At 51.9% G+C, this 21,748-nt stretch overlaps 9 protein-coding genes across 9 annotated transcripts; 6 read left to right on the forward strand and 3 right to left on the reverse strand.

Annotated features, from left to right (window-relative positions):
- Positions 1-745: 745 nt before the first annotated feature.
- BDZ99DRAFT_438623 (uncharacterized protein) lies at positions 746-2,256 on the forward strand (the record flags this gene model as incomplete). Its single annotated transcript, XM_033717629.1, has 3 exons — positions 746-794; positions 853-1,138; positions 1,196-2,256. The coding sequence occupies 3 exons, from the start codon at positions 746-748 to the stop codon at positions 1,914-1,916; spliced, it is 1,056 nt and encodes a 351-aa protein (XP_033580415.1). The 3' UTR covers positions 1,917-2,256.
- Positions 2,257-2,530: 274 nt separating this feature from the next.
- On the forward strand, positions 2,531-4,852 carry BDZ99DRAFT_474104 (uncharacterized protein; the record flags this gene model as incomplete). The annotated part of the gene is made up of 3 exons (XM_033721870.1): positions 2,531-2,977; positions 3,261-3,300; positions 3,531-4,852. The coding sequence occupies 3 exons, from the start codon at positions 2,531-2,533 to the stop codon at positions 4,850-4,852; spliced, it is 1,809 nt and encodes a 602-aa protein (XP_033580416.1).
- Positions 4,853-4,897: 45 nt separating this feature from the next.
- BDZ99DRAFT_256509 (uncharacterized protein) lies at positions 4,898-5,399 on the reverse strand. Its single transcript, XM_033713743.1, has one exon. The coding sequence runs from the start codon at positions 5,207-5,209 to the stop codon at positions 4,943-4,945; it is 267 nt and encodes an 88-aa protein (XP_033580417.1). The 5' UTR covers positions 5,210-5,399; the 3' UTR covers positions 4,898-4,942.
- A 1,746-nt stretch (positions 5,400-7,145) lies between these two features.
- Positions 7,146-8,121, forward strand: BDZ99DRAFT_460694 (uncharacterized protein; the record flags this gene model as incomplete). Its single annotated transcript, XM_033719441.1, has 1 exon — positions 7,146-8,121. A coding segment is annotated over exon 1 (706 nt), but the record flags the coding sequence as incomplete, so codon positions are not given.
- Positions 8,122-8,718: 597 nt separating this feature from the next.
- Positions 8,719-10,076, reverse strand: BDZ99DRAFT_517713 (Rox3-domain-containing protein; the record flags this gene model as incomplete). The annotated part of the gene is made up of 3 exons (XM_033725204.1): positions 8,719-8,796; positions 8,852-9,480; positions 9,545-10,076. The coding sequence occupies 3 exons, from the start codon at positions 10,074-10,076 to the stop codon at positions 8,719-8,721; spliced, it is 1,239 nt and encodes a 412-aa protein (XP_033580419.1).
- A 371-nt stretch (positions 10,077-10,447) lies between these two features.
- Positions 10,448-11,695, forward strand: BDZ99DRAFT_460696 (DNA repair protein rad10). The gene has a single exon (XM_033719442.1). The coding sequence runs from the start codon at positions 10,500-10,502 to the stop codon at positions 11,583-11,585; it is 1,086 nt and encodes a 361-aa protein (XP_033580420.1). The 5' UTR covers positions 10,448-10,499; the 3' UTR covers positions 11,586-11,695.
- A 1,974-nt stretch (positions 11,696-13,669) lies between these two features.
- On the reverse strand, positions 13,670-16,279 carry BDZ99DRAFT_256564 (long-chain fatty acid transporter-like protein). Its single transcript, XM_033713744.1, has 4 exons — positions 16,170-16,279; positions 15,564-16,003; positions 14,474-15,399; positions 13,670-14,334 (listed from the first exon to the last, which is right to left on the reverse strand). The coding sequence occupies exons 1-4, from the start codon at positions 16,174-16,176 to the stop codon at positions 13,833-13,835; spliced, it is 1,875 nt and encodes a 624-aa protein (XP_033580421.1). The 5' UTR covers positions 16,177-16,279; the 3' UTR covers positions 13,670-13,832.
- A 529-nt stretch (positions 16,280-16,808) lies between these two features.
- BDZ99DRAFT_382558 (DNA-binding protein) lies at positions 16,809-17,669 on the forward strand (the record flags this gene model as incomplete). Its single annotated transcript, XM_033715283.1, has 1 exon — positions 16,809-17,669. One exon carries the CDS (start codon positions 16,809-16,811, stop codon positions 17,667-17,669), a length of 861 nt encoding a protein of 286 aa, XP_033580422.1.
- A 1,179-nt stretch (positions 17,670-18,848) lies between these two features.
- BDZ99DRAFT_496448 (uncharacterized protein) lies at positions 18,849-20,389 on the forward strand. Its single transcript, XM_033723444.1, has 2 exons — positions 18,849-19,870; positions 19,921-20,389. Exons 1-2 carry the CDS (start codon positions 19,316-19,318, stop codon positions 19,966-19,968), a joined length of 603 nt encoding a protein of 200 aa, XP_033580423.1. The 5' UTR covers positions 18,849-19,315; the 3' UTR covers positions 19,969-20,389.
- The last annotated feature ends 1,359 nt before the right edge of the window (positions 20,390-21,748 follow it).

Consider the following 21,748-nt stretch of genomic DNA (forward strand, 5'->3'; position numbering starts at 1 on the left):
TGAATACAACAAGGCGCACGGGATTGTAGTGCGTAGGGGGCCTAGGAGGGCTGTAGAATAGTGAATGTATATTATCATGATTCGTTGAGGTGGCCCGTGCACTGAGATGGCGGCCACCTAACTAGTTAGGTGGAAGTGGGGCAAATTTCGAGGAACGAGAAACTTGCACTACGCGAAAGCCACGGGTAAGGACTATACTGCTTAAATATAAAGTTAAACAGCTATACGTAAAGAATCAGCGCTAAAAAAAGAAGAGGGCAAAGAAACGCACGTATGTAGCTAAGGGAGGTGTTTTATTAGGGGCAGAAGGGTCTTCTCTTGCACAAGCTGCACAGAATATTACCGTGGAGGGGGCTCCAGAGGCAGCGAGCGAGCGGCCGCAGCGTGCAAAACCTAAGTGCAGCATGTGCGCATCAACAGATCATAATACACGTACGTGCGCTAAGAGGCAGGTAACTGGCTAGCAGACAGCTACATCTATCGTTACATAGAACGAACGTTATAGCCACATTCCCCTGTACATAGAAGACAGCGTGCTTGATGACTGTGCCATCTTTATCACGCGCATCGCGCCTCTGTGCCAAACCCCAGCGAATAATCGCATTATTCGGCTCTATTTTGATCGGCGCCTGCTTACGTACTTCCCCTTTGCCTAAACTATGGTCGACGTTTTATTTTCTTTCTCTTCTTCATTAGTATGAAACTTGCAGTCTTTCATCTATACTTTGGTTTTCATATACTAAATATGGTGGATCTCACTACTGGAAAGCGTCATGCAGCGTGTGACAAGTGTCGTGAGTACAGCATGCCGGTTCAGTACAACTTAGATCCCAAAAACTCAGCAAACGCTAGGAACCAGGAAGCTGAAGTGCTCTGGCGGGCTGCCTCGATGCAGTCGATGCTTACGAGAGAACATACAATGTGTATACTCTCTTCAAAAATCAATGGGCAGGCCCAGGAAAAGGCGACGCGATGAATCCAGTGACCAGCCTCGTCCAGACCTTGAACGCCATGGCTCGCGATCAGGAAGCAGTGCAACCACACTACATCTGAATTCAAATGATTCGGTAGCATGCAATAGTGGCGGGATAGAAGGAAGCATGACGAACTGGTTTGGAGAGCCGCCACAAGTGCACAGGTGTGTAGGGTTGAGAAGGTGGTGCTCCTTGAGTCGCAAAGCTAACGTGACGCGAAGTCGGCCTTCTTCGGCGCTCGAATGGCCCGCCATGGAGAGTATGCTAGAACTTGATGGTGCTACGGCTGTCCCACCTGACCAGTTTCCAAAATTGTCCTGCTTGTGCCTGTCAACCATGTACTTGACGCTTTCAAGTCTACAGTCATTACCGTCGTTTTCATTTCCAGTGGTTATACCCCCACTGCGATCAGCCTTGGCGTCCACGTTGCAAATTTTACATTGCCCGGATTGTCCTCGAGAGACTTTCTCCGGCATCCAAAATGTCATCACACTCACGTCGTTGTTGACCGCGATCGCGGAGCGTTACCATCGAGCATTGAAGGCCATAGACGAAGAGGCAGAACAATTAGAAAAGTCTGGTCGAAAGAAGGATTTCAGGGTCGGCGAAATGTCAGTGAATACGCTGCATCTGCACACTGGCGAGGTTGACTGTCCAATGGGATTCCACATTGAGCTCGGGGCTGAAGAGTGGAAGAAACTTGCTAAGAAAGTGATCAAGACGGAGGTTTTAGGTAAGGGCAGCAGCCCCACGCCACTCATCGAGGTTGTGGAGCAGATGGAGAAGCGGCAGACGGAGTGGCACTCTAGGATGCACGAAATGAATCCGGAGCGAGAGAAATTATTTGGGAGGTGCAACGATGCACATCAGAGTGGGGATGCCACTTGTTTGAGGATGGTGAAGCAGGTGCGGATGATGATCGATGCGATGAATTGGACGTAGCTGTATGGTAAATTGCTATCGTCCTGCAAGTGGACATCAGTGTCTTCCAATTGGACATTATTATCTTGATAGATGGCAGGCTATTTTGAATATAAAGCGGCAGCCTAACACCGTCTGAGGTGGCCCGGAGAGCTACCAGGCTTGCTAAAACTGTCACTTTACAGTTTTAATGATATATCGGAGGACCTCAGGCGGTGCCAGGTACGCATGCACAAGCACAGCAAGAGTGTGTACGTCACTCGAAACCACGGATTCGTGGACTGCCACTTTGTGTTTAAGAAACCTGGGAGGGACCATACTTAGTTCGTGTTAGGTGACAGAAACAACAATCATACTCTACAAGCCAATGAAAGGTACCGTGATGAGGGTGGTAGTGAAACATGGACCTCCAAACGTCAGGGCATCCACATTCACGTGACCTCTGTTTCACGATGGACTGCTTCACAACGGGATCGACAGAGTGGTTTGGAGAGTGGGCAGCGGGGATCTGATACGCACGGGCTGGAACTGCGTGGTGAGTCAGATCTCAACCTTGTTGGAACGTCCCAAGGTTGCGCCGGCGCGGATTACGAGATATTGTGCTGCCCTTCTGGGGCTGGTGAGGCTCGCAGAAAATGGCGTTCACCGCTGCTGTTGCAGACGGCTCTCTGTTCCCCACGCCCGCGGCCGGCCGGCGGAGCGGTCGCAAGAGAAAAGGGCGCTGGAGTGCACTGCCCGTTTGTCCCGCGTTCGTATCATGGTCCTCGTTCGCCCTCGGGGCGCAAATCGACGGTAGGGCGTGCTGCGGGGCGACGCACCTGTTCCGCCGGCGCCTAGTTTGGGCACAGCTTGCGATCACTCCGGCGCAAGGGCGGAACGTGCCCGGCTCACATGCGCGGCCGTTGAGACAAAGCGATGCTGGATTCCTGGACTGTCGGACGGCTGGATTGGCAGCAAGGCAGCAAGCGGGAGGGTGTTGCGAACGAGCGGGTTCGAAAAGCAATTCTCGCGCGCAGGCCTCCGCCTCTTCACGTCGGCCTCCATTTCGGCCTCTCGCCCCGATAAGCGCATCGGGACGCCGAGTGCGCCAGGCTCCGTGGCCGGTCCGACTCCATGGCCAGGATCCCCTAAACGCAAAGTGGCATCCACGAATCCGTGCCAAGGCCTATGCAAATTCTTCCTGCGCTAGGGACACTCGCTGTCGAGGCTTGTGTACAGCTGCTTGGGTACAGCTGCTTGGCACTGCTCGAAATCCTCTGGCACGTCTATCAAAACTATGAAGCAATAGTCCTCGCAAGCCTGATCGCTCTCCGGCCGCAGACGGAGTTGCACTGCCACTTGCTGCTCAACGAGCGTGCTGCGCAGTCCCCCGGCTCAGCTCGAGGCGCGTGCGCGGCCTTGCCCGGTAAGCCAAGCGCTGGCTGTTTCAAGGGCTGACGGCGCCTTCTGCGGCTCTCATTCGGCGAGGCCAGCGCCAGGACCACAAAAAAATGAGTCACAGCTGATTTCCAAGGTTGGCCCCTCGGTAAGCGATCAGGCAGCCTTCGCACTTAAGGTTGCGAATTCCTCGCTGCCTTGCCTCCTTCTTTTCTTCCTCCATCTTACACCAACTTCACACATCACAACACAACACAGACATCCACAGGCATGGCTGTTTAACTCCCTCCCTCACTCTGTCGCCCCCCGCCGACACTATAGCTACCAACGCAACACCAACCCACTCCACTCACCAACCCCCCTCAGAGTCTCCCTCACCAGGACCTCTGAACCCAAGCCTAGCCCCGCGCAGCTTCCGTTCGCCCCAAGTAACCATTTCCCCGTTCGACTTTACGTCGTTCACCACGGCTTCTCAACAAACATGGCTTCCCTCACCAGCTTCTCAAGCCTCACGGCCGCTACCACCGTTATCCCAGACCGAATTCGTCCCACCTCAAGCGGACTTTGTCCTGTTCGATCAGCCGGCAGAGGTCTCAAGGCCCCAACGTCGACCGAGCGCTCCTCAGCCTGGGCATTCGTTTAACCTCGATCACTTCTACGCAAATTCTGCTCCCTCATCATCAGTAGGATTTCAGCAACATCAACAACGCACCTGTACTCGTCCACCGGTTCCTCTTTTCTCTGGCAATAGCACCCCAAACATTCATCAGCAACTGCATCACCCCGGAAACATGGCTGGTAATACCTACCCATCCGCGCATCGCCCGTATTCACGCACAAATCTAACGCACGCTTCAGACATCAACGTGGCATACGACTCGATGGGTACGGGGCTCGGCCCGGCCTACGGACACCTTGACACCAGCGCGGATATGTGGGACTACTCGCCCTCGACATTCACACCTGTCAACGATGTCTCCGCGTCTGGCTCGACCCGGACTGTGTCTCCCAAGGACATTTTCCAGGATCCCCTGGCGTCGGCTCCAGCGTCTGCCGCGTTCACGAATCTTACGTCTCCTGACATTGGTGACTCACCATTCATCACGGATAGCTATGACACATCTCCACTGTTCAACGGAGAGAGCGATCTGCACGGGTCTGACGCCTGGTTCACACTTTTCCCTGAGAGCAACGACAAGACATCTCAGCCAGCATCCAACTCTCTGGAGCGCACTGCCAGCAGCAACTCCATGGCCCGGTCGAGCTCGTCAAGCACAAACTCTCCTGTGATCCTTGATGGATCTCACAGGCGCAAGTCATCGATTCAGGGATCTCCAGCCACCCACTCTGCGGCAAATGGTGTCAAAGCCCGCCGTCGCAAGGGCCCCCTTCCCCCTATTGCTGTCGACCCACATGACAAGGTTGCCTTGAAGCGAGCTCGCAATACTCTTGCTGCTCGCGACTCACGCCAACGAAAGTTCGACCATGTCTCCACCCTGGAGAAGAAGAACGCGGAATTGGAGAGCGAGGTAGAGAAGTGGAAGAGCATTGCTTTCGCACACGGCTACAGTGGCCCGTGATTGCCCATTGCGCTGCGTGCGCTTTGTCGGCTTGAGAAGCTGGGAGCTCCTTTTTGGCCTCGGTCATGTTCCCGAAAAGTTATGATTTCCTTATGTTAGTCCTGTGGGTCTCTTCTCCCTTCTATTTGGCGTGCTTGTCGCGTCTTGTATGGGGTTCGGAATGATCTCGCCTTCTCTGTTCTTCCTTTCACCGGCCGTTCTGATGTCTCTCTTCGGGGATTGACTCGTGGTCTGGTCATCTCTTAGCTGCGGATCTCTCGTGTCGTTTCTTGCGAACCTCAGGGCTTCTTCCTTTGTTTTCAGACGAAGGCCTCTACTCCAAGAAGGGATCACGACTACTATTAGTACTTGCTTCATATTATACACACTCCTTAAACATGACTCTAGATGAATGTGACTCTTGGTGACTCTGGACTGCTGAATCTTACTTGCTACACCCGTTACTACGTAATTAAAGTTGACTCAATAACATCAGCAGGCGCATGAGTCACCCTATAGATCTGAAGCCCAACTCGAGACACGATACCCTATCATGCGTTCGACAGCCTGTACTTAAATGAGGCAGTAATCATACTTAAAACCTCGATCTAAGTAACGTAGGTGGCAAGCGAGCTGCGCACCCCACCAACGTCTTCTGCCTTCATAGCTATATATCTCAACAACGCTTGAAAATACTAGTAGTAGGGTGGCTGTCTAAGCTTGGGCAGTATCTACAGTACGTTTCTCACACGTTCGTGAGTTATGCCTAGGCTGTCTGCAAAGCTTACAGCGCCTGCCGGCTAGCACCTGATGGCGCCTTATTTTGACGCGTTTCACTCTCTAGCTGCTGCCCAATGCCCCTTTAAGCATTAATCTCCTCTCCCTCTGTTATTGTCAGGGTGCCTTTATCCTGGATCTATTTCTTTTTACGTTGTCTGCGCCTTATAGCGGCCTTATTTGCCTTCTTAAGTCTAGAGACATAATCCTGCAGTAGCACCATTTTATAGCTTATTCCCTTAGCGCCCCTTATAAGCTGATTAAGCAACCGGATAATTAATATAGGAGAAGAATCCTAATACTTCTATATCTAATCGCAAATCAGTATTAATTAAGACCCTAGCTTATGCGCGTTACTTAGTATTTTTAATTCCTATAGGGTAACATGCGGGGTAGGTGGGGTTGGCGTCCGAAGCTTAATATTATGCTATAATAGTACCCTATCTAGATTATATAGAACTAGGCCAGCACTTTAAAAGCTTATATAGATATTATTCTTTATAAATAATATATTAAAGGCAGTATTAAAGGCTAGTAAGAACTTAAGCTTAGTAATATAGTTAATATAGTTGTATACTAATGTAACGGGTCGTCTCTTCTATACTGTGCAAGTGCTCACACAAGGCACGGTATAGGTCAAGTCGTCGTCGGGGTGCGATAGTCTTCAAAGGGTAAGGCAAATCAAGCTCATGCATAAGACGGGTTACTTCCTGTGAGGCCGGGCAGCTGGCTTTACCAACGGCGCCACAAAAGAGTGTGAATTGAGAACCAATCTCGATTCCCAACTGCTAGCTACTTATACGCTCACCACCAGCCAGCGCCAAGCCCCCCCTAAGGCCTAACACAGCGCCTAGCGTAGGCGAAAACCTACGCGCATCTAGGTCCAGTATATATATAACAATCGCCTCCTCTTTAAGCATAGTAAGTTTCTTTGAGTTGAGCTCGCAATCGCGTCGTGCACGCGTTCCAGCGCGTCAAGAACGTAGTGTAGATTCAGAGACATTGTATATTGATGAAGCGCGTCGTGCACTAGGCTATTGTGTAGAATCGATAGATGAGATAGCAAAGAAGATGTCTCCTTCGTTGTATAGCAAACGATTTTTATTTGGTGGAGCCATTGTAGTTACAAGGTGTCGCGTTGCAAAAAGTTGAAGGGTGCGCAGCTCGCTTGCCTGCGCAGCTCGCTTGCCACCTACGTTAGGGAAAGTGTTCGTGTCCTGCAGCCTCAGCCATCACAGCCTAGAACTTCGCATTGCTCAGCGGAGCACGCTTGTGGATGCTGACAGGTAGAGGACGGTATATTGGGCACTGTGACATCGATAATCGTCATTTCGGCTGGTGTAATATCGGGAATTCCTTTCTTAGGCAGAATTGGCTACGCTAATAGTGTATCCAATGCTGTGAACTCCGTCTTGGCACGCAACATATAGGGCGCGTTTCGTCGTGCTTGTACTCTCCAGTGGTAGATACCCCACCTGCTAACGGTAATCACCCATCATCGTCACAATATATATAGTGGTCCGTGAGCGTTTAATGTCACTACTATTCATAAAATATCTGACTAGTGGCAGTTTGAAACACTCTGACTTATCAAATTACTACCCTCCAAGATGACTCTTGTTCCTTCATCAACACCATTCTCTCAATTCCGGCTCCTTTCCTTTGACATCTATGGGACTCTGATTGATCAGGAAACGGGCATAGTGACCGCTCTCCTGGACTCACCTCACATATCCAAACTCCCACCCTCTCACCCGTTCAAAACATCTCGATCGGAATTGCTGAACGCTTTCAAAAAGCACGAGCATCCTATCCAAAAATTGCACCCAACTTTGCTATACAAAGATGTGCTCGCACGTACCTACAAGCGCCTGATATCTACATCTGGCGACGTACTAGGCGACGAGCCACTCGACGCCGCCGCAGACCGATTTGGAGCCTCAATAAAAGACTGGCAGGCCTTCCCAGATACAGTACCAGCATTGAAGTCATTGGCAAAGCATTTCAAGCTCGCACCTTTGTCAAACATCGACAATGCGTCGTTGAAGTTGACGCTCGAGAATGGACTCGCAGGAGCATCGTTTGATGCGTTGTATACTGCGGAGGATATTGGATCATACAAGCCGGACCTCCGAAATTTTGAGTACCTCATCAAACACGCTGGGGAAGACTTTGCTGACGACTTTGGGATAGAGAAAGGGGATAGTGAGGAGGTCAAGAGGGAGAAAGTGAAGAGCCAGCTCTTGCACGTTGCGATGGCTTTGTTTCACGATCACGTCCCGGCGAAGGCCCTGGAGCTGGAGAGCGTGTGGGTAGACCGTGAGGTTAACATCCTTGGTCGCACCATGGAAGGCGAAGATATCAAAGACAAGGCGAGTTTTGGATGGCATTTGCATAGTCTTGGAGAGCTCGCAGCCATGGTAGAGGAGCAAATAGCAAAGTTGAAATAGTGCTACAGCATATACAGTACTAGGACACGAATTTGGGCTATCGTCTTATTCATCTCGTCCCGTTTTGTGATGAGGGGCTGAAGCACCACAAATAGTGGCAAGTAGGCCTACTGTCAACATGTGATATTTCTCTAATTCAGGCTCTCCGGGACTTGATACTTTGTCTAAGCTTTCAGAACGCGCCAAAGCACTTCCAACGGTGGTGAGCTATCACAACAGATTAGTCACTTTTCGGGAATGAGAACACTACAATGCTCATATCGCCAAAAATTTGACATTGACATTTTGCGATCAATCGCATTCATCGCCTCTATATTAGGCAGCTTCTTGCTTAGCTGAGCAGCAAGTTTCATGGTACGTTAACCAGTACTAAACTGTGGTAATAACCAACAGCCTAGCCTATCCATAGCTAGGCCACTAACCCTAAACGCCTTGGTGTGTATGTCCATATAAGACCCACGCAGAAACGCTCATTTTGACGGGTATAGCAAAAAATAAAAATAAAAAAATAGACATGAAGCGGCGTTTCAAGTGAATTGTATCCCAAACCCCATTTTGTCATGGAATAGAGAGTAGCAAGAGTGCGACCCGAGGATTGCCGGAGATTACCTGGCAGTCGAAAAATAAGAGTCCTAGGGGACTTGAGCAAGCTTGTGATGCTCATCGTCGGAAGCCTACCATGCCCATACCGGACATTCCCCTGTCATTCATGCCAAGCGGACTGCCAGCAGAGAATTCCTTGACAAAAACGTTAGCAAGATTTTGCAGGAGAAGGCCGTCATTGGGAATATACCTTCCGACGCTTTTTCTTTGTTGAGCCCCGGCCGTCGTCTTCCCCGCCAGTTGAATCGGCAACATCGTCATCGGCATAGCCTTCCCCGTAGCCAACAAAGCTGGTCTCGTTGTAACGGCGCTTCACTCCTGATCGTTCTGGCCGAGCTGATTTGAGACCAGGTGACATGGCGGCCGGGTTTCTGCCAGCGGGGGCAGGCTGTAGAGGTCGTTTGCCGGGCATATCTGCAATCGATTTGGGCTTGACGGTCTCGTCGGGGGCTACTATGCCCTTCCATTTCTCTGCCTGGTCATGCGGTAGCTTCCCCGGGGCCATCTGCAGCGCCCGGTCAAGCAAACCAAGAACTTCATCGCCCAACCCATCACTTATACTCTTGCCGTGCTCCTTCTGGTTGTGCCATTCTTCAGCCGGCCACGAAAGAAGATCTCGAAAGTCCTCATTTGGATTGTTATATGGCTTGTTCTTACCAGCGAGCTGCAGGTTCTTGACGTGGCCGAGGTAGGTCTTGCGCAACGTATTCTTCTCGTTGGCAGTGCCTGGTTTTATTCTCTGAACAGAGGTAGCGATGTCGTTCAAGCCGTAGAGAGTGACGAGGTTTTGGGAGGCGTGCGGTCGCGAGATAGGATGTGCTATCCGGCAGCCTGTGTTAACCAAAACATCGGGCAAGACAGCACAGCAAAAGAGGGTCCTTACGAGTTTTACAAAGCTTGAAAAGCGAGCCCATGTCGGCTTTCAGCCGGTCCAAGCCTGCTTTCTCACCTGCTGACGGCGCATCACCTTGCCGATCGTGATTGGAACGCCTGTGCTCGGTCGACGCAGCCACGGCGGCATCGTCGCCGCTGGCCCTGGCAACCTCTTCGGCGGAATCGTCCGTCATCTGGGCATCTCCGTCCCCGTCCCTGACGGCAAACGAGACGGTGCCGGCAATGCTGCTCGCTGGGGTGGGAAAGGCGTGGTTCGCGACGGGCGGGGGTGGATGCGAGGCGTGCTGCGATACGGGCGTGGACGAGGGCGGCGTCATGTCTGGCGGATGGGCAGTCGCGGCTGCGATCGAGGACGGAGCGCCATTGGGGTGCGTTGTGTTTGACATGTACGGGGGTGAGGTTGGTGTATTGGGGTGGACAGGCGGCTTTGTCTGCTCGGCCGTCTTGGCGAGGTGATACGGCGGAGAGGCTGGCGAAAAGGATCCTGCCAGGCGCTGTCGTTTGTTCGGGCTGGTCGACATAGGCGCGGCCGGCAAGGCAATGCGAGTCCGCGGGGCAGCGGCGGCGAGGGCGAGATGCGATGGGGGTGCGATGCAGGGCGATGGAGCGGGACTTGGGCTGACGGCAGGCCGGGGGGCGGCACCGCAGCAGCGTCGAGCCGGACAGACCTAGGCGGCGTGCATAGATGAGTTGTAGTCGAGGACGAGGGTGGCAATCGGCGCAGGCGGTGGCGGTGGGCGAGACGGGGTGTCGCGGCGGCGGGTGGGTGGTGGTTGAGGTTGGAGTGGAGAGTCTCTGCTCTGCGTGAAGGCCTGGTTTGCGAGGGATTAGTCACGTGATCCTCGACAACACCACGCCGACTTGTCTCTATGCATTCACCTTGACCCGTCACGCTGCAGCCCACGCCGCCCGCACGCCAATGCCACGTCCACGCTGCAGCCCTGATGGACGACCGCGGCGCGCAATCGCCCTCGATCCCGCCGCCCGTCCCGCCGGTCCAGCAGCCTAAACCGCAGGCCCTGCCTCAGCGCTCCGGCCCCAATGCGCTGCTCGTGTCGCCGCGCCAGAAGGGCAATCCCATCCTCAACGGCGTCAAGGCCGTCGCCTGGGAGTACTCCGACATCCCCGCCGACTATGTGCTCGGCACCACCACCTGCGCGCTGTTCCTGTCGCTGAAGTACCACCGCCTGCATCCCGAGTACATCTACAACCGCATCCGCGATCTGCGTGGCCAGTACCAGCTCCGTGTGCTGCTCACCCTCGTCGACATCGACAACCACGAGGAATCGCTGCGAGAGCTGTCCAAGACGTCTCTGCATAACAACGTCACTGTCATGCTCTGCTGGAGCGCCCAGGAAGCTGGCCGCTACCTCGAGCTGTTCAAGACGTTTGAGCACACCGCGCCCACGGCCATCCGCGCCCACCAGTCGACCAGCTACCCGGACAAGCTCGTCGAGTTTATAACAACCCCGCGAAGCATCAACAAGACTGATGCTGTAGGCTTGGTCTCCAATTTTGGGAGCGTCCGCACTGCTGTTAACGCCGGCCCTGACGAAGTCGCACTCATTGCTGGCTGGGGCGAGAAGAAGGTCCAGCGCTGGTGCAACACGGTGCGCGAGCCGTTCAGGGTCAAGAAGGCGGCAAAGAGGGGGATGGATAGAGAAGACAGCCGGAGTGAGCGTCCATCGGCACCCACGCAGGCTCCTGGAACAGCAGCTATTACAGATGATTTTGTAGCTGCAAGCATCGTAATTGCAGCGCCTGCTATGACAAGCACTCTCAGGACCAAGCATACCAGCCCCAACCAAGCGCGGCGTAAGGAGACTACGGAAATACAGCCTGAGTTGACGCTGGACGAGGACGAAGACGAAGAAGATGCAACACGGCAGGCTACAGGGCAGAGGGGACCCCTTCGAGACCTCGAAAGTAGACAGCCTGCGTCTGATGTTCTAGTGGAGCGGAAGAATGGAGACGAAGAGCTTAGCGAGGGGGTTATGGCAGCATTGGCGAAGCTGAGACAGCAAGGCTGAGATATCTAGATACTTTCAGCATGTGTGTGCCATTTGATTTGCAGCTGCAAACGACTTGAATATGGTGAACCAGTAGCCGATTCTAATTGACCATCCTGTTGCCCCGCTACTGCCACTGGCCCGTGGTTCTCTTCTTAGCCTTACCACGGCGCTGTAGCCTGCCCCTGCCTTCTCCACCTCCACCATCAACTCAACCACAACACCACACCGTCTGCACGTTCTTCTCTCGCGCAGCCGTGCATACATGCTGCATGCGATCCGGTTGCCCTCCTTCACTGATCTACTCTCGGAGTTACTCATCGACACCTTCGCCTATCTGAATCGCGTTGACCTGAAGGCGTCTGTAGGAGGTTTGCTGAGACATCAACGCCCAGCGTTTTCCAACGTGTGCTCGTTGCCCCGAGATACCAAGCATTGGGCGCGTTTCAAAAAATCTTCCAGCATCCTATATATCACAAGTATGTGATTGTGTACGATGGCTCTGCGTACGACGGGGGCCTCGCCACTAATGAGCACGTCTACATGAGCCACTTGAGTCAATCCTCGTGTGCTGCCTATCGCCTGGATAGCTAGGGCCGACGCAAGAGATTCAGGCAGTACCAACAACTCTACCACGACCAACAAAGTATCCAAGAGTCCCTCATTCTCTTGCGTACTCTAGAGCGAGGGCTAGAATCGACAATCACCTACTCACACGGACCGCGGGAGTCTCAATCGAGAAGAAAGAAGTGAAGGACATTCTTCCGCTCGGAGAACCTCATTGTACCCAATTATTGACCTTCCAACAATTGACATTCCAACCATTGACCTCGATCAATCGCAACTACCGCGGCTTCCACTCCCTGATTAGTGCCCTTACTCTAGTCAATTACTCAGGCATTTGAAACTTTCGCGTAGAAGCTCCGAATAGAGATTTTGAGCTCAAGGGTACGATCTTCACTGACTACGCCTTTGACTTGTCCGGTCAAGCACAACAGCAAGCCGGCCTTCGTCTGTTTAGCACGCTGCATAGTCTAGACCAACCCCTCTCACTAACGATACCCGGTGCTTCTGACCAAGTATCAACGAACATTCCCGCTCACCTCACAGCGCTTCGGAAGGTTCTTCATGGCGCCAAGGAGTTGCGGGCTCTATCTCTTCATCTGCAAAATTGGCACCCGAGTCCAATGGTCATGTATTCACAGACGTGGGCACCGAATACCTCGATCGTTCCATTTGCGTTAGGGAAGACCACCTGGCCCCACTTGCGTTCTCTGAGCCTCGGGGGCTTGCATACTAGTGCTCAAGAACTGGTTGATCTTGTCCTTCGAATACGCTTCGCGAAGTCCGTTACTCCAACTGTGGCCTTATCGAAGGAAAATGGTCAGACGTCGTGGATAGTATAGTAGAGACTACCCGTATCGAAACCTTTGTACTCTCGGACGTTCACGAAGCTGTGATGAAGACAATAATATTTACCTATCTCTTAGTGGCAGAAATGAGGGAGTATACATACAGCGGACAGCTCCAAGTGGGAACCGGAGGAGAAAGGGAATACGTGAGTTTCCGATGAATTGTTGCCGGGCGCATTAAGAAAACTAATTGCGTTTCCTTACACTAGCTGCCGTCGCCTGGGCATCGTTCTGTATATTGGTGGTAGAAATATGTGCCTATGCGGAGCGCAAGATGAGCACAGAGGATGGCTCTCTTCAAAACAATATATCCAGATTGCGCTACCAAGCCGCGCGGGGCATACAAACAGTGGCACTCTTAGTTTGAACAAGCCGCGGTGGGTGTATGCCACTGCTTGGGGTCCTTCAATGCATTCCCAGAAACTTGAGCGCGATGGAAGCTCTTCGCCTTGGGCTATTTCAATTGTCGTTGAAGCACCCCAAGCACTGGCAGACAGATGTAACATAAGAGGACTTTTTGAGTGTGCCATTTCCCCCAGCGTACAAGCCTAGGCTATCGCACTACTAGCGCCTAGGGATTAAGCATACAGCAATAGCACATTAAACTATGAGCAATGATCTGATCCTGATCGGAATGGTTTTGAATTCTGGACGTGCCAATGGCGGATTGGCCCAGTATCAATTTAGCATTCTATCTCATTCGATGGATGGAAGACACACCCTTGCTTCTTTTCAGTTACAATGGAAACCGCGTACCCTCCGAAGAGGGCTCGGTTGCTTCTAATATAGCCTAAGCGCTTGCTCTGTTCTTTCACCACGAGTTGTCTTAGGGTCTTGGATTCCAACATTTTTACACCTATAGCTTCACTCTGCCCGCACCTAGCCCGTCCCAATCCCCATTTTGAAACGGCACATAAGACTCCTCACCTGGCGGCAACCAAAACAGCTTATCCCCACCAGAGACCTTCTCTGGATCGACCCCCTCCATCTTCAACCGTCCCTTCTGAATCTTCAACGTCCCCGTATACTCCAGCGCTGGGCTGAGGCGCAGAAATATCGGCACCGCATACCGTGGTAGTCTCGCTAGCGCATGCTCTGCGAGCCCTTTGTAATCAAATTCGCTCTCTTTCACATTCTCAGCAAGAACGAAGCATGCAGCGCCAGCTCGCCCGTCAGAGCGCGGGATTTGGACACCATAGACGTTAACTTCGGCGATTTGGTGGAATTGGCCCAGTACGTCTGCCACCTCGTTCGTGGAAACGTTTTCGGATTTCCAACGGAATGTGTCGCCGAGGCGGTCGACGAAGTAGACGCGGCCGTCGGCGTCTTGCCTCATCATGTCGCCTGAGCGAAACCATCTACAGTACAGATGAATTTAGCTCCTGGGTTCCTGAAACGTTGTGATCGTCCTCATACATATCCCAATGATTGTCAGGCAGATGAGATGTAGGAGATCGTGGACAAGGTAAGATGCTGAACAAGAAAAGTAGCACTCACAGATCCCCCTTCTCAAATACATCACTCAACCTCCTCCCCATCGTCGCCCCCTCATTTTTGTAGTATGTAGGCGCGCTGCCTAATAACGCAGGATCGAGCTTATGCAACACCTGACCAGGCTCATTTGTTCCCGCTTTCACCGCGAAGCCATTATTATCCCGCACAATCTCCTCCGTATCTACATCCATCTTGACCCTGACTTCGTTCTTCGCATTCTTCCAGTGCCATACAAGTCCTCTTAGTCCAATTGCGTGCTGCGTAAATGGTCCATGGTTTCGATTAAAGGTCGAGCCTAAGCCATCCGTGGCAGCATAGAGCTCGTTGATACACGGGATGTTGAACCGTTCGCGGAAAGGTTCCCAAACGTCTGGACGCATGCCATTGCCCCACGCCATTTTCACGTTGTGGGCACGTTCCAGGGGCGAGGGCGGTGCGTTGTACAAGTACCGACATAGCTCGCCGACGTACTGGATGATATCTGCCTTACTTGAACTCACTTCCGGCCAGAAGGTCTTGTGACTGAACTTGCGGCCTAACACTACTGTGCAACCAGCATGGATAGAGGGGGTGAGACACAGACCATGAGCTGCACCGTGGTACAGGGGCATACAGGTGTAGAAGCGGATGGAGGGGGTTAGTTTGAGGTAGCGGGCGGTCACATGGCCCACGAGAAGTTCCCGTCCAGTAGTCATTTGCGTGCCTTTAGGTAGCCCGGTGGTACCGGAGGTATATATGAGGCCGCGAAGGGTCTCAAGGGTGATTGAGTCGCGACGAGATTGAGGGAGAGGTCCCGATGAGGGAAGGCTGGTGATCAAGTCGGAGTTGTAGTAGAGGAGCTTTACTCCAGATTCTTCTAGTTCTGGGGCGCATGGTTCGACGTTGGGTTGGACGTCGCTGTCTGATATCAGGTATCTGCTCTCGCAAAGCTGTAGATGGTTAATCGTATCCAACGAGTCATATCTAATGTTCAGGTATTTTACTAGTCCCAGCTTGGAAAGAGTGTAGGGTGCAGAAACGGGGACGGGGGTGTGAAGGTCTTTGAACGGGCGCTCTCGGGCTTGGTTAGGGATCTCTAGGAACCTTTACTCACCTTTACACAATGTACCAAGGCTTTTCCTGTCAGGTTGTAGTTGATGAAACTAGGCACTGCTCCTATCCCATCTAACGCCAACCACAACATTAGAAATTCGGGGGAATTCCCTCCATTTAATGCCACCACCTCTTCTGTCTGAACTCCTAGGTCGTTCATTAACCAAGCTCCCACTTTAGTCACATGATCGAAGAATTCTCGGTACGTGAACTCGCGGCCTTCAAAAATGAGGAAGATATGGTTCGAGACGTTATGCAATGCCTGTGCTTCGAAGATGTCGTAGGTAGTCAGTTTGCGGCTAGCCGCTCGGTTGGCGAGCCAGGCAAATTCGGCATCTGTAGGGGTAAGGGTGCTCCCGGAAAGATCGTGAATAAGGTGGTATTTTGCGTTTAGATAGGCCGCGAGGGCGGTAGTGCCAGCTACGCCGGCGAGAATGGGAACTGCGGGTGTGAGTTGTGATTTTACAACATTGAGACTGTCCATGGGGATGAGGGCTGAATAATGACTTGGAGAGCAATTTGTAGGTTGAATAGGAAATAATGTATAGAGGGAAGCAAGAAGGTGAAATAGGGTAACGTGAGGACTAGGATAAGCTTCAGAACTTACGCGCCATGTTCACAGCTCAATTTTCTTGTCCGAATACACAGGTATCAAAGACAACAGCTAAACGACACAGGACGAATCTAGATGCAAGAAAAGCTGTCTATCCACTAGTCCACGCCGAAATGCAGCTGAAGACACACTCTTGGCACACACAGAAGAACTGAGGGACCATCGCCACAGGGGAGCTCTTAAAGTGCCGCTCTCTGAGGGGCATCATCAAGCCGAGGCTTGCAAGGAGAGCTGACGGCGGTGGCAAGCAGGAAGCGGGCGAGTCAGCGTTGAAGCTGGAGCTCTGAGAATAGCATAGTCGACCCCAAACTGCGGGGAAAGTTTATTCCTATTGCATCCGGGGAGTTTCACCACCGTGAAGCATGGCTCGAACACAGTTTTGTCCTCAGTGTTCATCGAACCCATTCTACTTCGCTTGTAGAGGAGCGGTGATGAATTCAGGGGTCGTCTAGCTTCGAGTTGCTCGGCGGCCGCGTTGTAGCAATTCACATACTGGTTTCAATCCTTCCTTCCTACCTTGACCCTCTACATCTCACCAAGCATTCACTTGAGCCCACCCAAAAACTCCAAGATGACTGTATAAGCTATCATACCGCTTTCGGAACACGATCCGTCGACCCTCTCAACCCCACAATGCCGGAAACATACATCCAAAACCTCACCCACTTCACGACCTTCCTAACCGCCTACACCCACACCCTCCTCGCACTCCGCAACCTCTACCCCCGTGCCACCTTCCTCACAGCTCGCTTCCACAACACCGCCATCTTCCAAAACCGCCACCCAGCCGTCTGTGCCTGGATCACCGACGCTATCGCTGCTGTCCGCACCGAGCTGCTCAAAGGCACAGTCACGAGAATGGTGGTGGCTATATACCATGCGGCCGACTCACGGCGCGTGAATGTGATGGAGCGGTTCGTGATCGACGTGGCCTCGTTTCTGCAGGTCGGGAAGGCAGATTGGGAAACGGATGTGCAGTTTGCGCCAGAGCCCGAGGTTGTGGATGATGACGGCAGAGGGAAAGGGAACGAGAAGGCGAAGACGCCGCAGTTAGATGCATCTACGGACCCAAATCTGTCGGAGCAGTTTCGTGCTGCACTCACGCTGTTGCATACGCGTTGTGCTCAGCTGGCGCCACTGCCACGTGATTGCAGCTTCAATATCGCCATCGAGTTGAAGGATGAGGTGGATCCGCCAGTTGGACATCCGCAGCCGTGGATACCTGTGGAGCCTAGGTTACAGAGGAGCTCTAAAGGATTAAATTTTCGCGACAGACCGATTCGTTCGGACAGACCTTCGTGGGACGCCACGCAGGAGGGTGGTGATGGCGAACTAGAAAAGGAGGGAAAAGATCTAGGTGGTGTAAAGGTTACGCCTATTAGGGCCGTCCAAGCAGGCGTGCTGAGGTTTGAAACGTGGATGGAGGAAAGCAAGGCTAAGTACGAGATGGCGGCCAGGGAACCAGACACAGTTGACAGTTCGAGGGACTTTTGATTGCCGGCGTGAGAAGATCTTTCGGCATTAGATATGGGGGATGATGTTTTCGGTTGAACTCGCACTATTCACGGGTAATTTAGCCTGCATCTCCTTCCTCTATCGTGGCTGCTATGACTATCTCTAACGTATTCTATAGTGGAGTCCAAGCCCGCGGCATTGAACTATATCGTTAGCACATAAGCTTGCGCATGCTTGGATGCCACTCCACGTGGGGCTTCAGGTGCTCGGGTATACATGATAAAGTCAGTAGTTGACTATTTTTCTCAGGCTGGCGAAGCAAGGTAAGGTGCCGCTGAAACGGTAACTATTCCTACTATATAGACATAATTCCAAAAACATATGGAATCACTCTTCCCAAATCTCGGAGTCTATTATTTATCTTTCATCATATACCCCAGGGCTTAATCCGCGATGCCACCCATTTTCGCGACAAATCGACTTGGGACTCTGGCGAAAAGGGTGCTTTGTGTGAAGAAGCATAATGATGCTTAGGAAGTGTAGTACATTTAGATTTGTAGCTGCATGGATATTAAAACGTGCGTTATTTTAGGGAATGTTTTGATTGTAACAAATGTGAGTGAGCCAGAGCGGCTTCAAAAAAGCTAACTACCAATTGCACGAACTCGGAGGACAACATCCCTGTTCGATTGTGTGACTCATATGCAAATAATAGTAGGAGGCTCCTTATCTTGGGATGGCAGCATTGTTTAAACGCTACCTATAAAGTAGGCAGTGAAGAAAAAAATGTAGTGCCGAGGTGAATTTTGAGCTAGTTCTTGGCAATACGATGACGTGTTCCAGTCCTGAAATTTCTCATCTGCCTCACAATAGTAATTCACCCCGGCTCCAACTCCCGTGGCCAACTCCAGCCCAGAGTGAATAGCGTTGGGTGGTGGTATTGTTCGTGCACGGACCAGGGATCTCTTCTTATTGTTCTATTGAGACCCCTGTCTAGCGCCTCACATCGCGCTATTCACGACCACAAACGGAAACATCCCAACCACGCAATATCACCGCACATCGTCCTAGCAACGGATACGATTGGTCGGATGCGGTGGCCCAGCCTCAATTCCGCGTGTTATGCTATTGTGGTTGTGCTATTGTGCCCTGAGTCAGTCGAGATCGGAATGCAGGAGCGACGGGGCGGGGCGGGCTAGGTGACACGGTGCGAGGTCTGAATAAGGCGGTGTCACACACAACAAAACGACGGACAATAGCAAACGCTTGCACGTGCAGCACCGTGGTTTCAGCGCCTGATGCTATTGTGCGCTGGACAGGGTTGGATGAATAGGACATGTGGTACTGTGTCACAATAAGAGCAGGGCGTAGGGCGTGTTTGTGTCAACCTTCTTATTGTTATCATTATCCGGCATCTCTTCCCTCTCGATCTGTTCCTTCATCAATACCGTCACTGCAAGACATTGTCTGAGCTGGGGCTATTGAGAGTGTTTGCACAGTCGGAACTATAATTCATCTATCTACATTTATCTGCCATCTATACCCACATCTACTGTTCATCTGTTACTTCCATCAACCATCTCTGCATACATATTCGTCCTCTCCGCCGAGTCTTCAAGCCTCACGATAACTTCCATCCATCAAACTCATCGACCACCCTACTACATCGGCTCGTCAATCACAAAATGTCGGCCACAACAGCAACCCCACCAACATCACTTCCATCACTTCCATCACTTCCATCAACCACACCCATGACTCCTCCACCACCCGCCTACACGCCCACCACCCGGCCGCCCCTCCCTCAACCCTCAACAAACCTCCCCTATACCGCCAATGCCAACTTCACCTACAACCCCTACAACCCTTTCGCCGGCGACGATTCCGATGCCGAAGACGACGACACAAATCTCGTCATCAACGCCTCGACCCAGATCCGCGGCTCAGGAAACGTCGTCGCCATGCCCCTCATCGACGCGCCGCGTATCAGCGCCGCGCTGTTCTCCGTCCTGAAGACACAGGGCACAGGGAGGAGGGGCACCGTCAATGTGCAGATTCATTGCGGGGTGACGATTGTTGGGGAGAGGAATGTGGTGGGCTTGCAGGGGTTGGGGCTACGGCCAAAGGCTACGGCGGCGACTCCGGCGGCAGCGCCGGAGCCGCAGAAAGACGGGGAGAGGGAAGGGGAGCGTGTTGAGGAGGTGAGAAGTGGGGCTGGTATGAAGAGGAAGGCTGACGATGTATGTTTATTTGCTAATTGAAGCGTGAGGGCCAATGCTAATGAGAATAGGATATTACGCCTCCAGCCCCCAAAGTTGTGAAGGTTGAGAGCGCCTAGCCTCATCCTCCGTTACTACGCTCTCTCTCGATTGGGCTGCCCCTATAATGCGAATATGATTGGAGATATATTTTTTGGATGTTTACCTTTGCTCAAGCACTGCGACTGTTTTTTCGAGGAAGGATAATCAGACTGTCATGCCAACGATACGGCTATGGGTTAATTCCATCGAGTATGTACTTGGGAGGGGGCTTATTCAAGACTAGACTGTCATTCTCATCAGCGACCTCGATACGAATGTGGGTTTATCTGGGAGGGCATGGAGGAAAATGAAGAAATCAATGGATTGGAAGCGGGTATCCATATGAAGCATATGGAGTAATGAAAATGAGTTATACATAACCACAACCACCATGACTGAGGGGTTGAGATCTGGAATATATTTGGAATTCAGGCAGAGTGGTGCCTTCGTCTAGTTTCGCCTCTAGCTTCTTCTTCTAGACGTTTTCCTTGCACGTTGTGTATACTGTAAGAGGCCTCCGCATGTGCCCTTCCGATATTTCCTACCACTCCCACATAATTCTGACACTGGGAGTATGAAATGGATGGCCTCTGTTGTGGTCACTCCTGCATTCTAGGCGGTTGCTAGGCTACTGAGAGGACGTTAACATCAGCGATGATCGCCCAACGGCACAGGAAAGCGACGCGCCTTCGAATTGTTCAGATGCAAACCGTTACGTGACCGCTGCCGGGGGATTTAGAGCTCCGATAGATAATGCCAGATATGACGACGTGCGACGAAGAATAGAATAAAGGAGAGCGGTCGTAGCTACGAGGTGAAATATCGGTGAGAGTTTCAGAGACCAGGGATCCATCAATTCTTCCGCATTGCCAGTTTCCAGAAGCGGCACACTGTGCGGCTATCAAGCGCGTTGAGCCTCAAGATGATGATCGACCCTGGAACGGGAGGCGATCAAAAGGCGCGGGTGGTGGCAACTACCTTGCTCGGAGCGTGCTGACACCGTTTGAAATTGCGAGAGGTTCAATTATTAAGACCACATCTGTAATTAATTTTGGAGGTACGTTGGAGACTGCGAAACTTGGCTACTGATTTTAAATTTCTCCGAATAGCTTCTGTGAATCAACAATTGGATCAAGGAAGTTGGACTTGAGTATTCCTCTAAGAACTGTTTGAAGATGGGAATCAAGTCTTAGTGTCGGAGAGCACGCATGAAAATCGGTGCTGACTTCAACGGCAAACCACAACCGTATCTCGGTGACCGACTGTTTCTGAATGCACTCTTGCGACAAGAATGAAATGTAGGACAAAAGATACAAGGAAGTAGATTACGTGACCAACCAATGCTGGTTCACAGTTGAGACATGACTTTGCGCATGCTTTACCCTCTGGTCTTGGCCTCATTCTCGGCACTCAGACAATGTATTGGACTACCCCGAACAGCTGCGAGATAGAAGCGTTTGGAGTCATTCAAGTCTTCGCTCTCTAGGATTCACATCCCACCTAAATTTCTGGAAAGTGCCGAGGGGCCTTGGACAATGGCGAGTAAGTATGCACAGACTTTTATTCATTTCCTCATTCCACACTACGGGATCGGTGGAATCGGGCGGGTACCTTTGAAGGATCGCCAAGGATGGCGGATTCGGGACTCACATATTGCTTACCGCATCTTAACAACTTGGCAACATCAGACAGCAGCCGAAATAGTGGGGTGTCAGCGACAACGGGCCGGCGAAAAGCTTCAAACGCATAATGAAACCTTTTTCGATGTGGAAGATCTGCGCAAGTGGGAGAGCGCATATGAAAACAAGCAGATGGCGA

Source organism: Mytilinidion resinicola, assembly GCF_010093595.1.
Source record: "Mytilinidion resinicola strain CBS 304.34 unplaced genomic scaffold BDZ99scaffold_5, whole genome shotgun sequence".
In the NCBI taxonomy this organism is placed as follows: Eukaryota; Fungi; Ascomycota; class Dothideomycetes; order Mytilinidiales; family Mytilinidiaceae; genus Mytilinidion; species Mytilinidion resinicola.

What these genes read in the sequence shown, in the direction of transcription:
- BDZ99DRAFT_256509 (XM_033713743.1), bottom strand. Translation starts at nt 5,209, where the DNA reads ATGAAGCAAGTACTAATAGTAGTCGTGATCCCTTCTTGGAGTAGAGGC.
- BDZ99DRAFT_460696 (XM_033719442.1), top strand. Translation starts at nt 10,500, where the DNA reads ATGGACGACCGCGGCGCGCAATCGCCCTCGATCCCGCCGCCCGTCCCG.
- BDZ99DRAFT_256564 (XM_033713744.1), bottom strand. An exon ending in CCTTGGTACATTGTGTAAAG is followed by an intron (nt 15,400 to 15,563) that starts GTGAGTAAAGGT and finishes AACCATCTACAG; the next exon opens with CTTTGCGAGAGCAGATACCT. An exon ending in GTATTTGAGAAGGGGGATCT is followed by an intron (nt 14,335 to 14,473) that starts GTGAGTGCTACT and finishes TCTGTACTGTAG; the next exon opens with ATGGTTTCGCTCAGGCGACA.
- BDZ99DRAFT_496448 (XM_033723444.1), top strand. Translation starts at nt 19,316, where the DNA reads ATGTCGGCCACAACAGCAACCCCACCAACATCACTTCCATCACTTCCA. An exon ending in TGAAGAGGAAGGCTGACGAT is followed by an intron (nt 19,871 to 19,920) that starts GTATGTTTATTT and finishes TAATGAGAATAG; the next exon opens with GATATTACGCCTCCAGCCCC.